At 39.8% G+C, this 18,335-nt stretch overlaps 1 protein-coding gene across 8 annotated transcripts in view; it reads right to left on the bottom strand.

Annotated features, from left to right (window-relative positions):
- The window catches only part of kiaa0319l (KIAA0319-like ortholog), a 99,381-nt gene that overhangs the window by 60,801 nt on the left and 20,245 nt on the right, over positions 1-18,335 (bottom strand). For 6 of the 8 annotated variants that reach the window (XM_048558414.2, XM_048558415.2, XM_048558418.2 and 3 more), the window contains exons 3-5: positions 10,710-11,413; positions 5,157-5,421; positions 2,466-2,567 (exon numbers count right to left, since the gene is read on the bottom strand). In XM_048558414.2, coding sequence (XP_048414371.2) covers positions 2,466-2,567; positions 5,157-5,421; positions 10,710-11,413 — 1,071 coding nt within the window. Of the gene's footprint in view, positions 1-2,465; positions 2,568-5,156; positions 5,422-5,899; positions 6,783-10,709; positions 11,414-18,335 lie in introns of those variants that run through there. The other 2 variants (XM_048558421.2, XM_048558420.2) reach the window with 2 other exon arrangements.

The raw sequence follows: 18,335 nt of genomic DNA, 5'->3' as shown, positions 1-18,335 counted from the left end.
AATGCAGGGTTACGGGGATGGGGTTAGCAGGGGTTTTGGGCCTGGATGGGCTGCTCTTCTGAGCGTTGCCATGGACTCTGTGTGCCAAATGGTCTACTTCCACTCTGTAGGAATTCTAATACAGGTACTGTTGCAACATTTAAAGGACATTTGGACAGGTGCATGAATAGAAAAGATTTAAAGGGATTTGGGCCAAATGGGACCAGTTTTATTTGGGAAACTTGGTTAGCGTGGACAAGTTGGACTGAAGTATCTGTTTCCATGCTGTATGCCGAAATCTGTAACTCATTTTAAGAAATCCAATTGCAAAATTTCTTCATGGTGTTATGTCAAACAAAATATTATCTACCAAATGAAGAAAGGCAGCAGTTAGACTTTTTTTTGAAGCAAATGACTTGTTGGGTTTCAGAGCTTTATAAACTATGTAGGAACGTTTGTACTTTTATACATCTCATACCTAGTATTTGAACTCAAGATTATACATAATATAGCCAGTCTTAAAAGTTGGTGACTGATTCATGAAATAGCGAGGTTACCATTGTTCAATCAGGTCCCAACATTTGTTCATCAACAGGACATGACCACAGATGGATCAAATTTTGAGAAGAAATTCAATTTTGTGTTACTGTGTTAAAGAGGTACAGATTTCAATTCAGTCAGAATTAGAGAATTCGAATATAGGGATGATGAAGCTGAAGGAAAATACACATATAGCGAGTAGAGAAGCTATATTTGAATACAAACTTGATGAATTCAAGTGTTGTTCAACTGGGAGCCAATGTAGGTCAGAGAAGGAAGTGGGAGATTGGTGAACGTACTCTGAGTGAATTAGGTGGCAGGCAAAACAGTTGTAGATTTTACATCTGTTGAGGGTGAATGATGGAGATTCACTACAAGTGTGTTAGGATGATCAATTCAAAAGGCAACAAAACCACAAACCATAGTATCAGGAGCAGGTGAGTTCAGAGTCGGGTGGAGCCAGGCAATACTATGAAAGTAAAATAGGTGGTCTTTGTACTGCCGCAGATATATGGGCACAGATCGTCACATACAGCACCAAGATTATTAATAATCTAGTTCAGCCTACTGAGGAGTGGATGCAGTCAGTAGCTCATGAACAGGGTCAACAGTGGGTACTCAAGCAGGTCTGTGTACTTCCCAACATTTCACTGGAGAAAACTTCAATAGTATTTACAATGCACAAATAAATCATTCAGCTCAGCAACTCCATGCCAGTGTGAGGGTGTTAATTCATTTGGCAACCACTTGGAAACATCAAAATACATTTAGAATAATATCTACAACAGTTAACATACTGAGAGCAAGTTATATTTTGGCACTGGATCTAAGTTTGTAAACTGTGCAATTTATAACAGCAAATATTTAAAATATATGTTTTAATATGTTTTCACACTTCTTTCATGGAATATGGACAGTGGTGGCAAGGCCAGTATTAGTTGCCCACCCCCAAGTTGTCATGAAAGGAGTGGTTTGTCTGGCCATTTCAGTGGTCAACTGAAAGTCAGTTGAGCTGTTGTGGATTTGGAGTCACATATAGGCCAGACCAGGGAAGGACAGATTATTTGTTCTCTGGAAGGGCATTAGTAAACCAAAAGGCCCTTTTGACAATCAGTAGTACTTTCATTGTCAACATTTGCGGAAACCAGCTTTCAATACCAAATACATGTTTTGTCTTTTAGGGAAAGCTAAACAAATAATGGATGAAAGCAGGTAACTAAATTAGGTAGGAACTCAAATTCAATAATCCAAAACTCTCACACTGGTGGTACAATAACATTCTTTCAAGTGAAGGAAATGCTCTCAGTACATCTACTTATAGTCAATGTAGGCCCCTACTTTACTCAGCATGGTAATGGTAGTTGATAGTTTTAATTCTAGGTCCTGTGTTAAACTGTGACCTTAAACTATGTTCTCCCATGTACAATCACTGTGTTCCTCCATCACTTACAGGTTTAAGCTTTCAGTCTGTTTCAAAGTGTTTTTCAGCAGAGTCAAGTTACAGTTTGTGTTTTTTTTAAAACACTGTGGTAGTTACGAAAAATACAGCAAAACATTAACCTAGTTTTCAAAGATTTTAATGCATGCTTGATGATATTTTGCTACTGTCACAGTACATGTACTTGGTTCACACATCGTGGTTAGGCATTCTAATGTTAATCTGTAATCTAGAAAATTACAGAACCCAGAAAAGCCATTGTCCCAAGAATTCCAGATTGGACAGGCTAGGTATTTTGAGCTTTTGTCAATCACATTAGGATGCATCCATGACAATATGGTTTGTTAAAAATCAGACTTGAAAAGATTAATGGAAAAGTGCTTCAGCAATGTAGAAGCTGAAAGCGTACATGACAAGAATCATTTGAATATTAAGAGGTATGTAGGATATCAACATACTAAATGTTTTAATTCCTTTTGCACTTCGGAACCAGAGATCCAATTCTTACCTTGAGATGTTTCTGGTAACACGTATGCATTCAGTTCAACCTCATTCTTTGGCAGAGTGATCTCCACACCGTCTCCAGCAGAAACAACCAATTCCTTCATCACTAACACAGGAAAAAAAAATGCTTTAACACATAGGAAATTAAAAACAAACTTCGTACATCAACTAACTAAGCAGCCCCAAATCAGCATATTGAGTAATGATTGTCTACGACATGTTAAAAAATATCAACATGTTTTCTATTTGATCCATTCAACAGATAACCTTCTGGCAAATTCCATTAATGATTTTTTTTTAATTCAAACAGCCAACCTAAACTCAATGAATGAGAAACTGATTATGCTAATTTCTTTACAGACAATTCATGAATTAATGTTATTTTTAAGTATCAAGTTCATGTTTTAATCACTCACTTAATTGTCCAATTCTATGGCTTATTCTATTTTTGAATCATTTAATGAACTGTCATTTTAAATTTTTGTTCTCACCAAGTAAATCTGCTTTTCGTATTTGGTTGGTAAACTAATTATAACTGTTTTCCTGTTTTCTGAGTGCGATTAAGATGTATGTCAAACTCAATCCCTTAAAAGCAATAACGAAAGATGAAGGTTTAATCCTTCTAGGGAATGGATAAAAGTGTCATAATTTCTCTTTGATAATGACTATCCCTCACTCAGGTAAATATTTTTTCAGTGCTGTAACACTTATCAACAAATTTAGATACCAATCTCTGATGAAAAGCGCATTTTTATAAAATTACATCACTGTTCTGAATATTATTAAAGAGCAAAGTAGAAGTAGGGACAACAAAATAATAAAAACAAATATGTGGCATCATGCAAACTTAAGGAACAATGTAGTAATTTACAAGCTCAGTAAAAGAAAATATAGCCCTTAAATCAATCATAAAAAGGGTTTCATAATGCTGAATCGTTTATCAGAACTGTGTGAGCCTTAAAAACAAATGTGCAAAGTTATGAACAATACATGTAAGGTTCAACACTTGATTCTATTACGATTAGGTGGATCCTCTAATCTGAAACACCATTTAATAAGATTATGGCCACACTGACTTTGGCCTTAAATCCACATTCCTGTTTAGCTGTGACAACCTTGGGCTCATTAATGAAGAATCTTTAATACCACCAACCAATCACCCATCTCAAAATGCCCAGAGGGGAAGGAAGCTCTAAAATATACAAACCTTGGAAGAAAAATATTCCTCCTCATCTGAGTCTTAGTCTTAAACAGGAGTCCACTTTATAAAGGCTCAGCCTGCCCAATCTTTGCTCATAAATAGCCCCCCCCATAGGTAGGATCAGTCGAATAAACTGAGGTGTGGAACAAGTGGAATACATGAGAGACACTTCCAATTACATTAAAACTTAGCAGCTGCAAGAATAATATTTTTCAAAAGTAGCTCAATATTGACATTGTCTTAATTTTATTCCTTCCCCCTTAATCCTAATGCTTAAATTATCAAGATGTATTTCAGAGAAACAACAGGCTGTAAAACTCATTTCAGGCCTCTGTTCAGTAGTTGCATTTCTGCCTCAATTAGAAGGTCATTCGTTTCTGCAGTTCTAATTGGAGGATCAATTAAATGTGTTACTGAAGGAGCAGCGTGATATTGCATATATTAATTTTTAATGTGACCTTAAACCCAAGTCTAGTTTACTCTCAGATAACAAAGTGTGAAGCTGGATGAACACAGCAGGCCAAGCAGCATCTCAGGAGCACAAAAGCTGACGTTTCGGGCCTAGACCCTTTCTTTCTCTCTGATAAACTAATCTTTTCCTTCTTCCCTAGAAAAGATGATGAAAAAAGCTTGTCTCAAAAGGAGTCAAAGGAAATTGGGGACAGATAGGAAAGCGGAATTCAAAACACAAATCAATCATCTATGATCTTATTAAATGGTGGAGCAGACTCAAAAGACCTTCTTCTGCTCCTAATTCATAAGATCATAGCTTCAACATGAGGGATGCAGAAAAGTTTATTTTCACCTTCAAATCACGACAATAATTTTCTTGAGCAGATAACTCCAGCAGAGCAGGATGTACCCAATTCTTGCCTGTTTAAAATCTAGAGGGCAAAAACTACAAGGTGGCACATGCATTCGGGGATGGTACAAGTATCCCTTACTCATTCACGGGATGAGGGTGTTGCTGGCGCGGCAGCATTTATTGCCCATCCCTAATTGCCCAGTAGGTAGTTCAGAGTCAACCACATTGCTGTGGGTCTGGAGTCACATGTAGGCCAGACCAGGTAAGGTTGGCAGTTTTCTTCCCTTAAGGGCATTAGTGAACCAGACGGGTTTTTCCAACAATCAACAATGGATTCACAGTCATCATTAGTCTCTTAATTCCAGCTATTTATTGAATTCAAGTTCCACCATCTGCCATGACGGGATTTGAACCCAGGTCTCCAGAACATTGTCTGGACCTCCAGATTAACAGTCCAGCAATAATACCACTAGGCCATCGCCTCCCTGTATCAGAGTAACTTCTGTTACCTCAGCAGAAAGACAAAGGTTTGATTTTGAACTTTGCACTCAGCCTTCTGACTCATTAATTGAGGAGGAATCAATGTTGTGTGATATTTATTTCTGTTGGGCTCATCTATCACTGAAATGAAATAATGAATATTGATATGACTGTTAAGCCAGGGGAACTCAAGCACTGAATTAGCTCACCTGGTTTTCCTGCGACACTAGTTGCACTTGTAGTGTTGGATGTAGGAGGAGGAGTTACATCTTGTTCCATTGCTGTAGTTTTCACTTGTGCTGGTAACATGCTCAGGAGCGGAGTTGGAAGAGTGGTAACGAGCAGTGTCTCAGCTATACTGATGTTTGTTGCATTCACCTGCATCCATTTCTGACTGACTGATGGACTTGACACATTGGAATTAGGAGGAACAACTAAAGAGGCAGTGTTTGGCAAAGAGGTTCCTTCAGGGACCTGAACAAATTGGTGAGAAAATTAACACTTCAATTAGACATCTTTTGGCAAAACTAAAATCTGATTTTTCTCATGCTTTTTAGGTGAACTTTCAAATAATGGAAACATACTTAATACCGATTTATAAAATTAAGCTTTGAAACTATTCATACAAAAATACAGCTTCAGGAACATTAGTGTTGAAAAAGATTAATAGATATACAAACATGAGTCTACCTTGCTTTTAAACAGAAGTAACATGTGGCATATTAATCAGTAATATCAGATTTAATATGTAATATAATAGTCTCATGGTTATAAGTCTAATTTATACAACCATTTGAACACGGTCAAATATTCCATATAAAGGAGGAAATCAAATAGATTACAAATTGAAAAACATTTGAGACACCAGGCAATTTAGAGTGCAGTTTCGTGTACATTGGCTTGAAATACAAAAGGACACCACAGTCAGAACAAAGAACATTCGGCCCCCTACCTCAAACTAAGCAAATTTATGTAGGCTGGATGGAAAGCAAGAACAAGAAAGCTGGCTGATTTTCATCCTCCGAACTCAGGACTGGAGAAGCTAAACCAAAGCACTGCAATAATCAAAGTGAATTACGCTAAAATTGGCATAAAAGTTATAGTGTGACCACGTCAGCCATCTGCTCTGTCTCAATACTCACTAGGTAAATCGACTGAATCAACATGGCAAATAAACAATATGCATTAAATTAAAACTTCTCACATTTATTAGCTCTATCTAGGTTAAATAACAAAATACAAGCCATCACGAATGTTTAAATACAAACTTGAAGTTTGACCGTTTAACAGAAATATTTTCTCACAATTTTTCACTGATTGAAATACATTTTTCTTCCAAATGTTAAGGAGGGGGAATGGCCAAACCCTCCCGATAATTAAACCAAAAAACAACACCATATCTGCTATGATGGAGCTAGGGGTTACCTTCAAAGAATTACCCCCGAAAAGCTTGCCTTTCCCCTCGTAATCTGTTAAAAGAATAGTCCAAAGAAAGAAAATCCCTGATTCACTTTATACATAACAAGGAACAATTTATTTATTTAACTCTAACAATTAACAAATTAACAGAATTACTAACAAACCGAACAATTCCCCCTTAGGCTATTAACCACCCACTAACTGAACTAAATTCTACTGCGATATTGTTCAAATAAACACAAGTCCCACTTAAATAAACCCAATTAATAAGACTACAATAAATTAAAATGTAATCTCTCCAAGTCCACACAGATGGTCTTCAGGAACGCTCTGGCTTTTCTATTACTCCACAAACACGTTCCTCTGCTGATTTTGCTGTCAGGGATGTCTTCTCCGTAATTTCTTCTATGAGGACCCTAAGCGAAAAGTACCAAGGTACTTTTTATTAAGACGGTACATTTTTAAAGAGCTTACCGATTTCCTGAGCGCGCTCGGGCTTATTTCTCAAATGGTGGGCAAGCTCTCTCCTCAGATGGCAACATAGTTTGGAGCTGGTGGAACACAGCAGTCCCAGCAGCTTCAGAAGAACATTTTCTGAAGAAGGGCCCCGACCTGAAACGTCAGTTTTCTTGCTCCTCTGATGCTGCCTGGCCCGCTGTGTTCCTCCAGCTCCAAACTGTGTTTCTTGGACTCTAGCATCTGCAGTTCTTGTCCCCTCAGACGACAGCTAGCTCTCCCTGATTTTCCAAATGCCCTCATCTTTATATATGATTCCCTCCCCCACTGATGACACATCCATTTCTTCCAATACAATTTGTTGCAGGCTGCCAAAACCATCAGCTTTAAATTCAATTGGTTTTTTGTAGCAGAGAGCTTGGTTCAAATCGATTGGTTAACATTTAGAACAGTTGTCCTGGCCAAAAAAGACGGTGCTTGACCTTTTATATAAATGTTTCAATTTTGGGTACTTTCTGTAATGGCACCCTCCAGCTGCTGCTCACAGACATACTTGTTAAAAATTCCTGATCACAGAGAAAACATCACCTTTTAAAGGGACGATACACATTTTTCCCCACTATCATTTTTAACCAACAAATTCTTACTTCCTGCCCTCCAAGTCATGAATACTGTATACAATCTCATAACAGATTATTTCAGTTTCCATTCAGTAGTTTTATTTTATCACTAATACTCAATAACTCCAAACAGCAAACCTTTATGTAATTTAAGATAAAGTGTCAATAACTAGTTCACAAAAATGAATCCTCTGCTCAGCACTATGAATCATTTGCAACTCACTATATTGTAACCACCAGGGGCAAGGTCAGAAATCATAAGCCCTCATGCTAATCTTGGTACAGGTCTCTGCTTGATCCCTTACCCAAGCACAGTAAGCCCACAGAGCCCGAGGTTATTAGGCCCTGATGTACCTTACCCACCCCAGGCCCCAGGTCACAACAACACAAAGGACAGTTATTGTCTGATGGTTTCCAGGCAGAATTCATGTAATTCCTGGAACACATTACAGCACAATATCCACAGTGCTAGCCACATATAGCCACTGCATTGCTAGTCAGTGGCGGTGCCTTACAAACCAAAAACTGTCCGAGAACCCCTCCTAACCCCTACATTACTTGTTCCCTTCAAGGCTATAATTCCATCTTGGTACTTTGCTGTTGTTCATGAAGCATTCCTTTATGGCTTTAAAGATGACTGAAACAACCAGGGTGGATTACAGTCTCATACGGATGAGCTAGGTATTACTTAGTCCACTGACTACATCATCCCTATCCAAGCCCTGCTAATGGAAGTACCACACTATGCAGTTATTTCAAATAATTTCTCCATGAATTCAATGTTATATTCAGCACATTTTATGCAGGATAGCTTAAGAAACAAATTTACCAATTTACCTTGTAACTTCAAAAGGATTTATTTTGCAAGTTAGAAAAAAAAGCCTGAATAATACTCCAACCACAAAGCATTAAGCAACAAAATAAGAGAATAACACGAGTGGAACTTCATCTTCCTTTATGAGGAGGTTTAATAGCTTTTGAAAAAGTCCAACACTAAAGTATGCTTAGTGTAGCCACACCACTTGATGCTAAAAACATTGAAAATTTATTCAGAATGTAGCATATGTTGCCACTAAATTTGAAGAATAACTGCACTTGGAGAACGTGCCAAAAAAAAAATTCTTAGATAACACGGTGTGAAGCTGGATGAACACAGCAGGCCAAGCAGCATCAGAAGAGCAGGAAAGCTTGACGTTTCAGGTTGGGACCCTTCTTCAGATTCTTGTGTATTTTAATTTGCTGTGTCACCTTACATGCTTGAAACTGAAGTTTAAAAAAGGGCTTAAAAAGTGATAAAAAGCGGAATAGTCTAACTACAACTCACCTCCTCTCTCCATCTTATATCTAAGTGACAAGATTAAGTGGCCAGTACAGCAGTAATGCCAGTGTGTATGGGCCACATATTCATTATAAGATTGTCAACCATCCAGGATTGTCTCAACGCTTCTACTCTAGGCACATAGTTGGTACTCAATCAGGGAGAAAAAAAATCTATTAGAGATTTTTAAAATGTCCTCTGAAAACTTTACTTTATTAGCTTCAAATATATTGGCGTGGTATGAAAGAATGTTTAACTTGACCGGGTGGTTGAAGACCATGTCACGGCATACATTCAAAATTTGGTACTGAACACCAAGACCAGATGATAATTACACTTGCCTCAGTTTCTAGCATTTACAATGGTAACTTCAACACAGCAGTAAATAATTTAACCAACTGAAGATACGGCACTTCTTGGAGGTTTTGCATTTTTCCAAAATGCAAGAGAAATGCACAGATCATGACTCTGATTTTTGATCAGAAGTTCAGATTAATGGGAAGATTAATGGGAAATGGTATTGTACACTTTGATAATTATACCAAATTATTACTACTACTCATTAAAGCAGCCTCCAAAACCTCTTCCAACACGACACTGGTTCTAAAGAAATATATAGGTCCAAGGCGACTGACAGTGAGCTACCCCATTATGGCGAATGAACGAAGCTCCATTAATTCCAATGTGTTCAGTGAGAATATGCTATGTTTAAAACAAAAATCAATGATTCTCTAAGGCATATGCAGGTGCAGCAAGCAATTAAGGCGGCAATCTGGATATTGGCCTTCATTGTAGGAGAGATTGGGCGCTGCGGCAAGTTTTACTGCAATGATACTGGGCCTTGGTGAGACTATACCTGGAGCAGTGTGTGCAGATGTGGCCTCTTTACCCAAGAGAAGAGATAGTTTCCATAGAGGGAATGCAGCAAAGGTTCAACAGACTGATTCCTGGGATCACAGGTTTGTTGCATTCGCTGAAGGGAGTCAGCATGACAGAGGGGAGGTTTCAAGTAGTCTAGCAAACTTCGAAGTTGTTAAGTTTCCAGGCCAGATGAAATGCATCCCAAGTTATTGAGTGAGGCAAGGAGGAAATAGCAAAGGTGCTCGTAATCATTTTCAATTCCTCCCTGGCCACAGGAGTGGTGACAGAGGACTGGATGACAGCCAATGCTGTACCATTTTCAAGAAGGGGACGAGAGTTAAATCACAAAACTACAAGTCACTCAGTTTCATCTCAGTGGTGAGAAAACTATTGGAAGCAACTCTAACGGACCAAATTAACTGCACTGACAGGCAGAGATTAGAGAAGTTAGCATGGGTCTGTTAAGGGAAGGTTGTGTCCGACTAACTTGATGGAATTTTTCAAAGAAGTAACCAGGTGCATAGATAAGGGCAATATATTCAACATATTCTGAAAGGGTGACGCAGACTAGATACAGGGGTGATGTTTCTCCTGGCCAGGACACCCAGAACAAGGAGTTATGATCTCAGGATAAGAGGTGGGCCATTTCGGACTGGGATGAATATAAACTTCACCACTACCTGAGTGAAGACTGACGGAATTCACTACCATACAAGGCTGTGGAGGTCAAATCACTGAAAACTTTGAAGAAAAAAAAGAGTTCTAGAGGTACAGCTGCTAGGAATATAGGGAGAGTGTGGCCATATGGTATTGAGATAGAACAACAGATATGATCATGTTGAATGGCTGGAGCAGTCTCATGGGCTGAATGGTCTACTTCCATTTTTTGTTTCATTCACGGATGCATCAAGATGGAGTGCCACCAACTTGCTGAACACGAACAGCTTTCCAAAGTAAACCACACATTGGAATCAAGCATACATTGACTTATCAAGATTGGGAGGAAAAGATTTCTGCTGGTATCACATTTATTTAAGTATCAGTTCAGCAAGAAATGTTTGTAAAGAAAAAAGAAAATGAAGTGTTACCTCAGGAGGTAGAGTCTGTATCTCCTTTAAGTTTCTCCCATTTGAAGTAGGTGCTGAATATTTCGGAAACTGATCATTCACAGTATCATTTTCCTTAAGGCTGTTTTGAGGGGTCTGCAGATCTTGGTATGAACGCTGTTTTAAATGCTTCTTGTTTTTCTGTTCTGTGTGCCCGGATGGATTTAAATCCTTGTTGCCATCATAGGGAGTACCACCATTACTTTGCAGCAACTTTGCAGGATTACTAAATGGTTTAGATACCTCACGTCTTATTCTGGACAATATTTTATTTTGCTTTGCTACCAATGAATATCCAGACAACGTGCCTTTAGTTGATGTTCTATCAATTGTGGTCTGATCTGAAGTCCTAGCCTCAATTTTGTAATGAAAATCTTCTTTTAAAATTCTGTGCATAAGACTGTGCATATCCCCACAAGGGGAAAGTCTATCAATAAATATTAGAATGGAGTTTGATCTGCCTGTTTGGTTTAGCTGACAGTTTTCTTGCAGCCTACAGTCTAAAAGATGACATTTCCCCTCCAACAGCCATGCAGCATTGCAGTGGCATTTCTGACAGCAGGCATTTCTACAAGTGTGAATGGAATCCGCTTTCCCCACTTGTTCCAAAAATGGGCTTTCCAGTCCAACTTGCACAAACACCCCACTATGGCTTCCTACTGTCTTGCAGTTGTCCATGCTTGCACCTAGTTAGACAACACAGGGAGAAACACATTATTAGTGAAAAGTGAAATATCCCAATTTTCTGTAAACTCAGTTATATTTCTGTTCCATTTTATATAAAGTTCATGCATTTCTAGAGATTCTCAAGTTTTTTTTAGTAAATACTATGAACAATAATTCAGGTTGCTTTAAAACATGTCTTCTCCACATCTGCCACAATGATTTTTGGAGGGAAACAGGGTTACTGCCTAGCACATAGTGGGCAGGGGAGGGGAGTGATGGAAGTTATCATGCTGCCATGAGGCTTCCCATTTAGTTTCCAGTTTGCTTTGAAGTCGGGAAGGTGGACTTCAAAATATTGGCAATACGGCACTGATCATGGTTGATCAGCATTAAAAATATTTTAACTTGGAATAATTACATACAGGTCAGAGGGGACTACACAAGAGACAGTGGTGAATGGTAACCATAGCAAAGGTAAAATTAAAGACTCAGGCCTTTGTTTACAGAATCAAAGGAAGAATTGAAAGGCTACAGGGTGAAGGGGCTGCATAATATGATTGGCTCTGGATGAGACAGTGGCAGTCCCAGCAGAGCCAAGACCTTAGTAGCCAAGACCTGCAGCTGGACCTGCAAGAAGCAGCACTAAGGCGGCTCAATGGATCCCTGAAGTGAGCTCACTGGAAACTAAATGGGAAGTCTCATGGCACCACGCTAACTTTCATCAATCCCCTCCCCTGCCCACCGTGGGCTAGGCAGTCACCCTGCTTTCCTCCAAAAATCATTGCAGAGAGTAATCTGCCTCAGGCACTGCACCCACTGAGATTTACAACGAAAGATAAAACAGAATGTTCGGAGATAGAATCAAAATCTCATTCTACAACAGCAATTGTTCTGCATCACAGTAAAATTAAACAAGTTTAATCATCAAGCTTTACTGGAAAATTCCTCACGTTGCTCATAATGGTAACAAGTGTCATACATAACCCTGTTAGCATGAAAAACACATTTTATGGTGGTGATCATTATTGTTTTGATTTTAGTTGAGATAAATTATTCCAAATGAGCAGTTGGAAGCAGTGTTTTATCAACGGAATTAACAGTCATAACTCTTAAGTTTCTTAAAAGTTGGTTTTAAAGATGCTTTATTGAGCAATACATTCAATATAAATCTGAAAGATTAAACATTTTGGAAATGCTCAAACAGGTCATGCACAAATATGTGGAGAGAAAGAGAGTTAACATTTCTCATTGATGACCTTTCATCAGACCTAAAATATTGAGTTGGATTTTACTGTCCCTACTGGGCACGGTTTAAACAATAGGGGAAGGGGGTAATATCACATGGGGCAAGTGCCCAGCCCAAACTTTTAACTACCCCAAGCCCATCCCATAACATGGCAGGTGGGTGAGCATGGAAATAACTAAAGGCTCACTGAGCTTGTTGCCATTTCAATTAACCCGGGTAATATGACATTGATGACAAAATACAGTTTGCATGGCAGGAAGGACTGGGAAGGAGCCCTTTGCACAGCAGAGGCGCATCAACACCCTCACCCAAAGAAATGCATACGTCCTTCCTCTCTGCCTGCTCTCAGAAACCCACTGCCTAACCCCCTTGCCCCTTTCTGCAAGATAGTCAAACCCTCTGGGGTCTACTCATTTTAACAAGTAGAAAATGCAAAGTCCCCTGGACACCATCCCCACAAAGCATTCCTGGGACAGAGACAGTCTGGGGTTAAATGCAGAAAAAAGCTCAGTCTGCTCTTTTGGACTGAAAATGAACTGAATGTAAAGTTCCCACAACACGGCATCCAACCAGGACAAGGACAGCACAGGGTTGAGTACAGAGAAAAAAACTCTCCCAACTCTCTATACTTTCGGTTTACTTTTAGTTAAGTTCCCATAACACTGCCTCTATAAAACACTCCTGGGACAGGGATGACAAGGGGTTAGAATACAGAGCAATGGTCCCTTCATTCCTTTGAGCTCAAAGTAAAGGCCCCTTCGACACCATCCCCCTCAAACACTCACCCGACCAGACTCTATGCCCTGAACTTAGCTCACTCCAAGGATCCATTGAGCTTTCTTAGTGCTACTTCTTGAAAGTCCAGCTGCACCCACCACTACCACGGTCTTGGCTCTGCTGGGACTTCCAGCCAATCTGAGAGTAGGACTTCTTCTCCGAGTGACACAAGTTCCATTCTTTACCAGTTAAGCCAGCCACCCACAACACATTGCAGGTCTGTACTTGCTTTTCACTCGATTAGCTGCTGTTCGGTGTCCTTCTGGGCCTGTGAGCAGTCTGCCATCCCCTGCCCCTGTAAAATTCTGATCATTAACTCTACAATTCCATAGCTGTTTCCTGAGTATTTCACATTTTCTGCTTTTTCTCCATAGTTCCGTCATAAAAACACAAAGACAGTTTTAAAGCAAATAAAGCAAAACTGCTGCATCGCCTTTAGATTCTCAATGACCACGTGGACGTTTTTGTCTCTAATCATTTGTGCCTTGCAACTCTCAATAGTGTGTTTTGGGGAATTTGTTTTTAATAAAAAGATGGCCTAATAAATCTTATTGATGACCCTTGTCTTGGGTAAAAGGCGGCCAATAGCTGACTGCTAGCTCAATGTAATCACATTTTCAGAGGTTAGTTTTAATTTAGCTCTTCAAGCACAGAACATGCCCTCTACAACGCATTATCCTCCGACACTTCCGCCATTTACAATCCGACCCCACCACCCAAGACATTTTTCCATCCCCTCCCCTGTCTGCTTTCCGGAGAGACCACTCTCTCCGTGATTCCCTTGTTCGCTCCACACTGCCCTCCAACCCCACCACACCCGGCACCTTCCCCTGCAACCGCAGGAAATGCTACACTTGTCCCCACACCTCCTCCCTCACCCCCATCCCAGGCCCCAAGATGACATTCCACATTAAGCAGAGGTTCACCTGCACATCTGCCAATGTGGTATACTGCATCCACTGTACCCGGTGCGGCTTCCTCTACATTGGGGAAACCAAGCGGAGGCTTGGGGACCGCTTTGCAGAACACCTCCGCTCAGTTCGCAACAAACAACTGCACCTCCCAGTCGCAAACCATTTCCACTCCCCCTCCCATTCTCTTGATGACATGTCCATCATGGGCCTCCTGCACTGCCACAATGATGCCACCCGAAGGTTGCAGGAACAGCAACTCATATTCCGCCTGGGAACCCTGCAGCCATATGGTATCAATGTGGACTTCACCAGTTTCAAAATCTCCCCTTCCCCTACTGCATCCCTAAACCAGCCCAGTTCATCCCCTCCCCCCACTGCACCACACAACCAGCCCAGCTCTTCCCCCCCACCCACTGCATCCCAAAACCAGTCCAACCTGTCTCTGCCTCCCTAACCGGTTCTTCCTCTCACCCATCCCTTCCTCCCACCCCAAGCCGCACCCCCCGCTACCTACTAACCTCATCCCACCTCCTTGACCTGTCCGTCTTCCCTGGACTGACCTATCCCCTCCCTACCTCCCCACCTACACCCTCTCCACCTATCTTCTTTACTCTCCATCTTCGGTCCGCCTCCCCCTCTCTCCCTATTTATTCCAGTTCCCTCCCCCCATCCCCCTCTCTGATGAAGGGTCTAGGCCCGAAACGTCAGCTTTTGTGCTCCTGAGATGCTGCTTGGCCTGCTGTGTTCATCCAGCCTCACATTTTATTATCATGCCCTCTAGTTTTACAGGTCTAAACAAGGTTTGCCACAGACTACATTATTTAGTCCCTTCAGAATCCTGATAGTAACAACTTTTGCTCCACCTTTTAAACTTCCCTTTTCCAGGGACTCTCTGGTCAATTTATATCATCTTTCCTCACATTCTAATCCATTGTTATTCTGGTTATCCTCTCTTGTATCCTTCCAACATTGCAATACCCTTCTACAGGCAATGGTGACCAGAACCCGGCATAATGTTGTAACTATATATACACCAACCATTTTTGGACTCAACGGATTAACTGACTATTTCAGCTTAATACCATCCTTTCAAGACACCGCAAAATCTGATTTGCTTCACTCACTGTCAAAACAAAGATTGCAATAGCTTCAATTACCAAAGTTTGTGGATCTCCTTCATTCACTGTACACATTGTTTCTATCCATTTGAGAAACACTTATGACTTATTTTTATTCCACGTTTAAAGTTGTGCACTTCTCCTCATAGGTGGCAATTCAATCTGACCGATATCCAAGTGTGTTCTGAAGTCTGTGTAATTGATTCTCTTCAGCATTGCAGGCTATTACCTTTGAGAGCCTGGCATCGTCTGCAAACTAAGCCATTTTGCTCGAGCCAGGTTATTCATGTGTGAAGTCGTAAAACTGACCGTGACCATTCTTCTCCCTCACTTCCTCCCTTGCCAATCTTATCTCAAAGCAAATTAGAAACCTCCACATTACAACCCTCTGGATTCTACTGGTCAATTAATTTCTTTTATTTATAAGAATATTTGGACTGATGTTTATTTCTACCTTTCATGATGAATTGTATGAAACGCCTTCTTTAAATCCAAATACGCCATTTTTACGGCCTCACTCCTGGCAAGATTTAGTGCCACACACTGAAAAGCAGACTCTAGTTAAAATGGACATCCTATATTATTTAGTTTGGATCTAAATGCTCCATTATTTTATCTTTAAAACATTTAGCTTTATTATACTGGAAGACAAATTCATGGTCCATTGCTGCGAATACTTCAAAAACAGAAGGAATGTTTATCTTTTCCTAGTGTCCACTAGAATTTTAAAAAATTATTCCCCTCATTCAGACGCAAGTTATCTGGCTGCAAGATCATTTATGTGAAACATTCATAGCGGTTCAGCAACCCAGCTGGCAGCAACATGCACAACTTATCATTATAATATTTCCAATTTCCTTTTGCAAATCAAGTAAGTAGCCTACCTTCTCTTTAAACAAAAAATAACCGTGTTTTACCGACAAGAATATTTGCGTGCAAGGCATAAGAGTTCGGGCAATCAGTACGGACATCGTGCACTCCCAAATTAAAGTTCTTTACCTGGTTTTCAGCATGAATTTAGAAGTATTTTTCTCCTCAAGAATAGCACTGCTGCACTATGAAACCAATCCATCATATCTCAAGTTTAAATCCACAAGTACTCAACCAATAATAACCAAAAACAACAAATTCAAATTTAAGAGATAATGGGAACTGCAGATGCTGGAGAATCCAAGATAATAAAATGTGAGGCTGGATGAACACAGCAGGCCAAGCAGCATCTCAGGAACACAAAAGCTGACGTTTCGGACCTAGACCCATCAGACAGCAATTTAAATTGTACTTATCAGAAATTCAAGATCATGCACAACACAATTTGTCTGAATTTTCAGAGTCTGTTCCAAGCACTACAGCTTTCCATACTGCACCAGGCCAAAACTTCTGACCTAATTGCCACTTTGCAATATCGCAGACACACTGATACCCATTAAAAACTGGCTTAGGACTGCCCAAAGTTTCTCTCCGGCTGCATGAATTACCTGAGCAAAATTAAACACAATATCCTGTTCAACGAGTTTGAGAGTTAATACGTCAGCTTCCTTTTTTTTTGCAAAAGATTAGAATGTCAATTTGAATGTTAATTCATTGCCAATTGGAGAAGGGTTGAAACAATGCCTCTTCAAAATTTAAGTTGGGCTCTCTATGTTTTAGAAATATTTACTTTGACTGGACAGTATTCCAATTACTTTTAACGTTCGATGCAGACAGTGAGATAAACACCAGAAGCTAACCAGATGGGATGGGAACATAGTTAGCAAACACAGGAAGGAATTATGCAAAATCTGATGTACAAAGAACAGCAGCACCCAACTAAATCTGGGAGAGATTTACATTTTCTCCATGTTTTCCATCCATACACAGAATCCTGTGTCTTGTCTGCATCAATATCAAGGCAATGTGCAGATCTGTACCACAAGTCGAAAAATAAAAACAGATATTTTAAAAACTTATCATAGATTTGTAAAAAGAGCGAGAACACTATCCCTAACCATTGACATGGTAATAGGCTAAACCACAAATCACCAGAATTCAATTTTAAAGTTACTATGGCGGCATTTGAAGTGGACTTCTAGCTTCGTGTGCAGTCCTGAAACCGCTTCATTAAAATAATTTTAAAAAAAACATTATTTTGATTTTGTCTTGCATTAAGTATTCCACAGTAAACTTAAATTGGTGGCGATGGTTAAAGTCAAAACAACTTTTGTTTCAATTTGACAGATTCAAAATAGAAATAGCCAAGGAGGTTTGCGTTTTTAATTGCTGGAAAATGCGGAAATTGCAACTTCTATGCTTGTCAATCAATTTAATGCTTTCTTTACATAAAGCTGTTACGAGTCAAGAGGAAAACAGCTCAGCAATTTATTCATGTCATGAATAGTTATGCTGGTTGGTCAAGTGAAGTCATCTCATGCAATTCCATCGAATGTTACTTTGATTTTTGCCACGTCAGCAGACCCAGTTGAAACCAGCATTTGTTGTGTCTCGTGTTTTTGGCACATAAAGGCTAGTGAGCTTGAAAACTGCATGCAGGATTTCATCACACAACAACTACCTTTCCTAACCACAGTTATTCTCATTGCAATAAACCTCCTTCTCTCACGTTTCTTTGGGGTTTGGGAACAGGGACATGTCAGAATCTGTGCTGTAGTTGTGGTAAAGGGTTGGGGATGAGAGACTGGGTGATTTATAACAAGTAAATCTTTTAACTTGGAATCCATAAAGATGGCTGTACGCTAGAATATTTGATAATTGTGCTCTCCTAACTTGAAGAAGAAAACCGAAAACAAAAAGTTCAACCCTAATACAGCAAGTGATACTATTTGATAATTTAATTTTAAAAAGTCAGTGAGAATGAAAATGGAGCCTCTTAAAACCAAAAAGAAGCCCT

Source organism: Stegostoma tigrinum, chromosome 24 (genome assembly GCF_030684315.1).
Source record: "Stegostoma tigrinum isolate sSteTig4 chromosome 24, sSteTig4.hap1, whole genome shotgun sequence".
In the NCBI taxonomy this organism is placed as follows: domain Eukaryota; kingdom Metazoa; phylum Chordata; class Chondrichthyes; order Orectolobiformes; family Stegostomatidae; genus Stegostoma; species Stegostoma tigrinum.
This window is presented reverse-complemented; position numbering and strand designations above follow the sequence as displayed.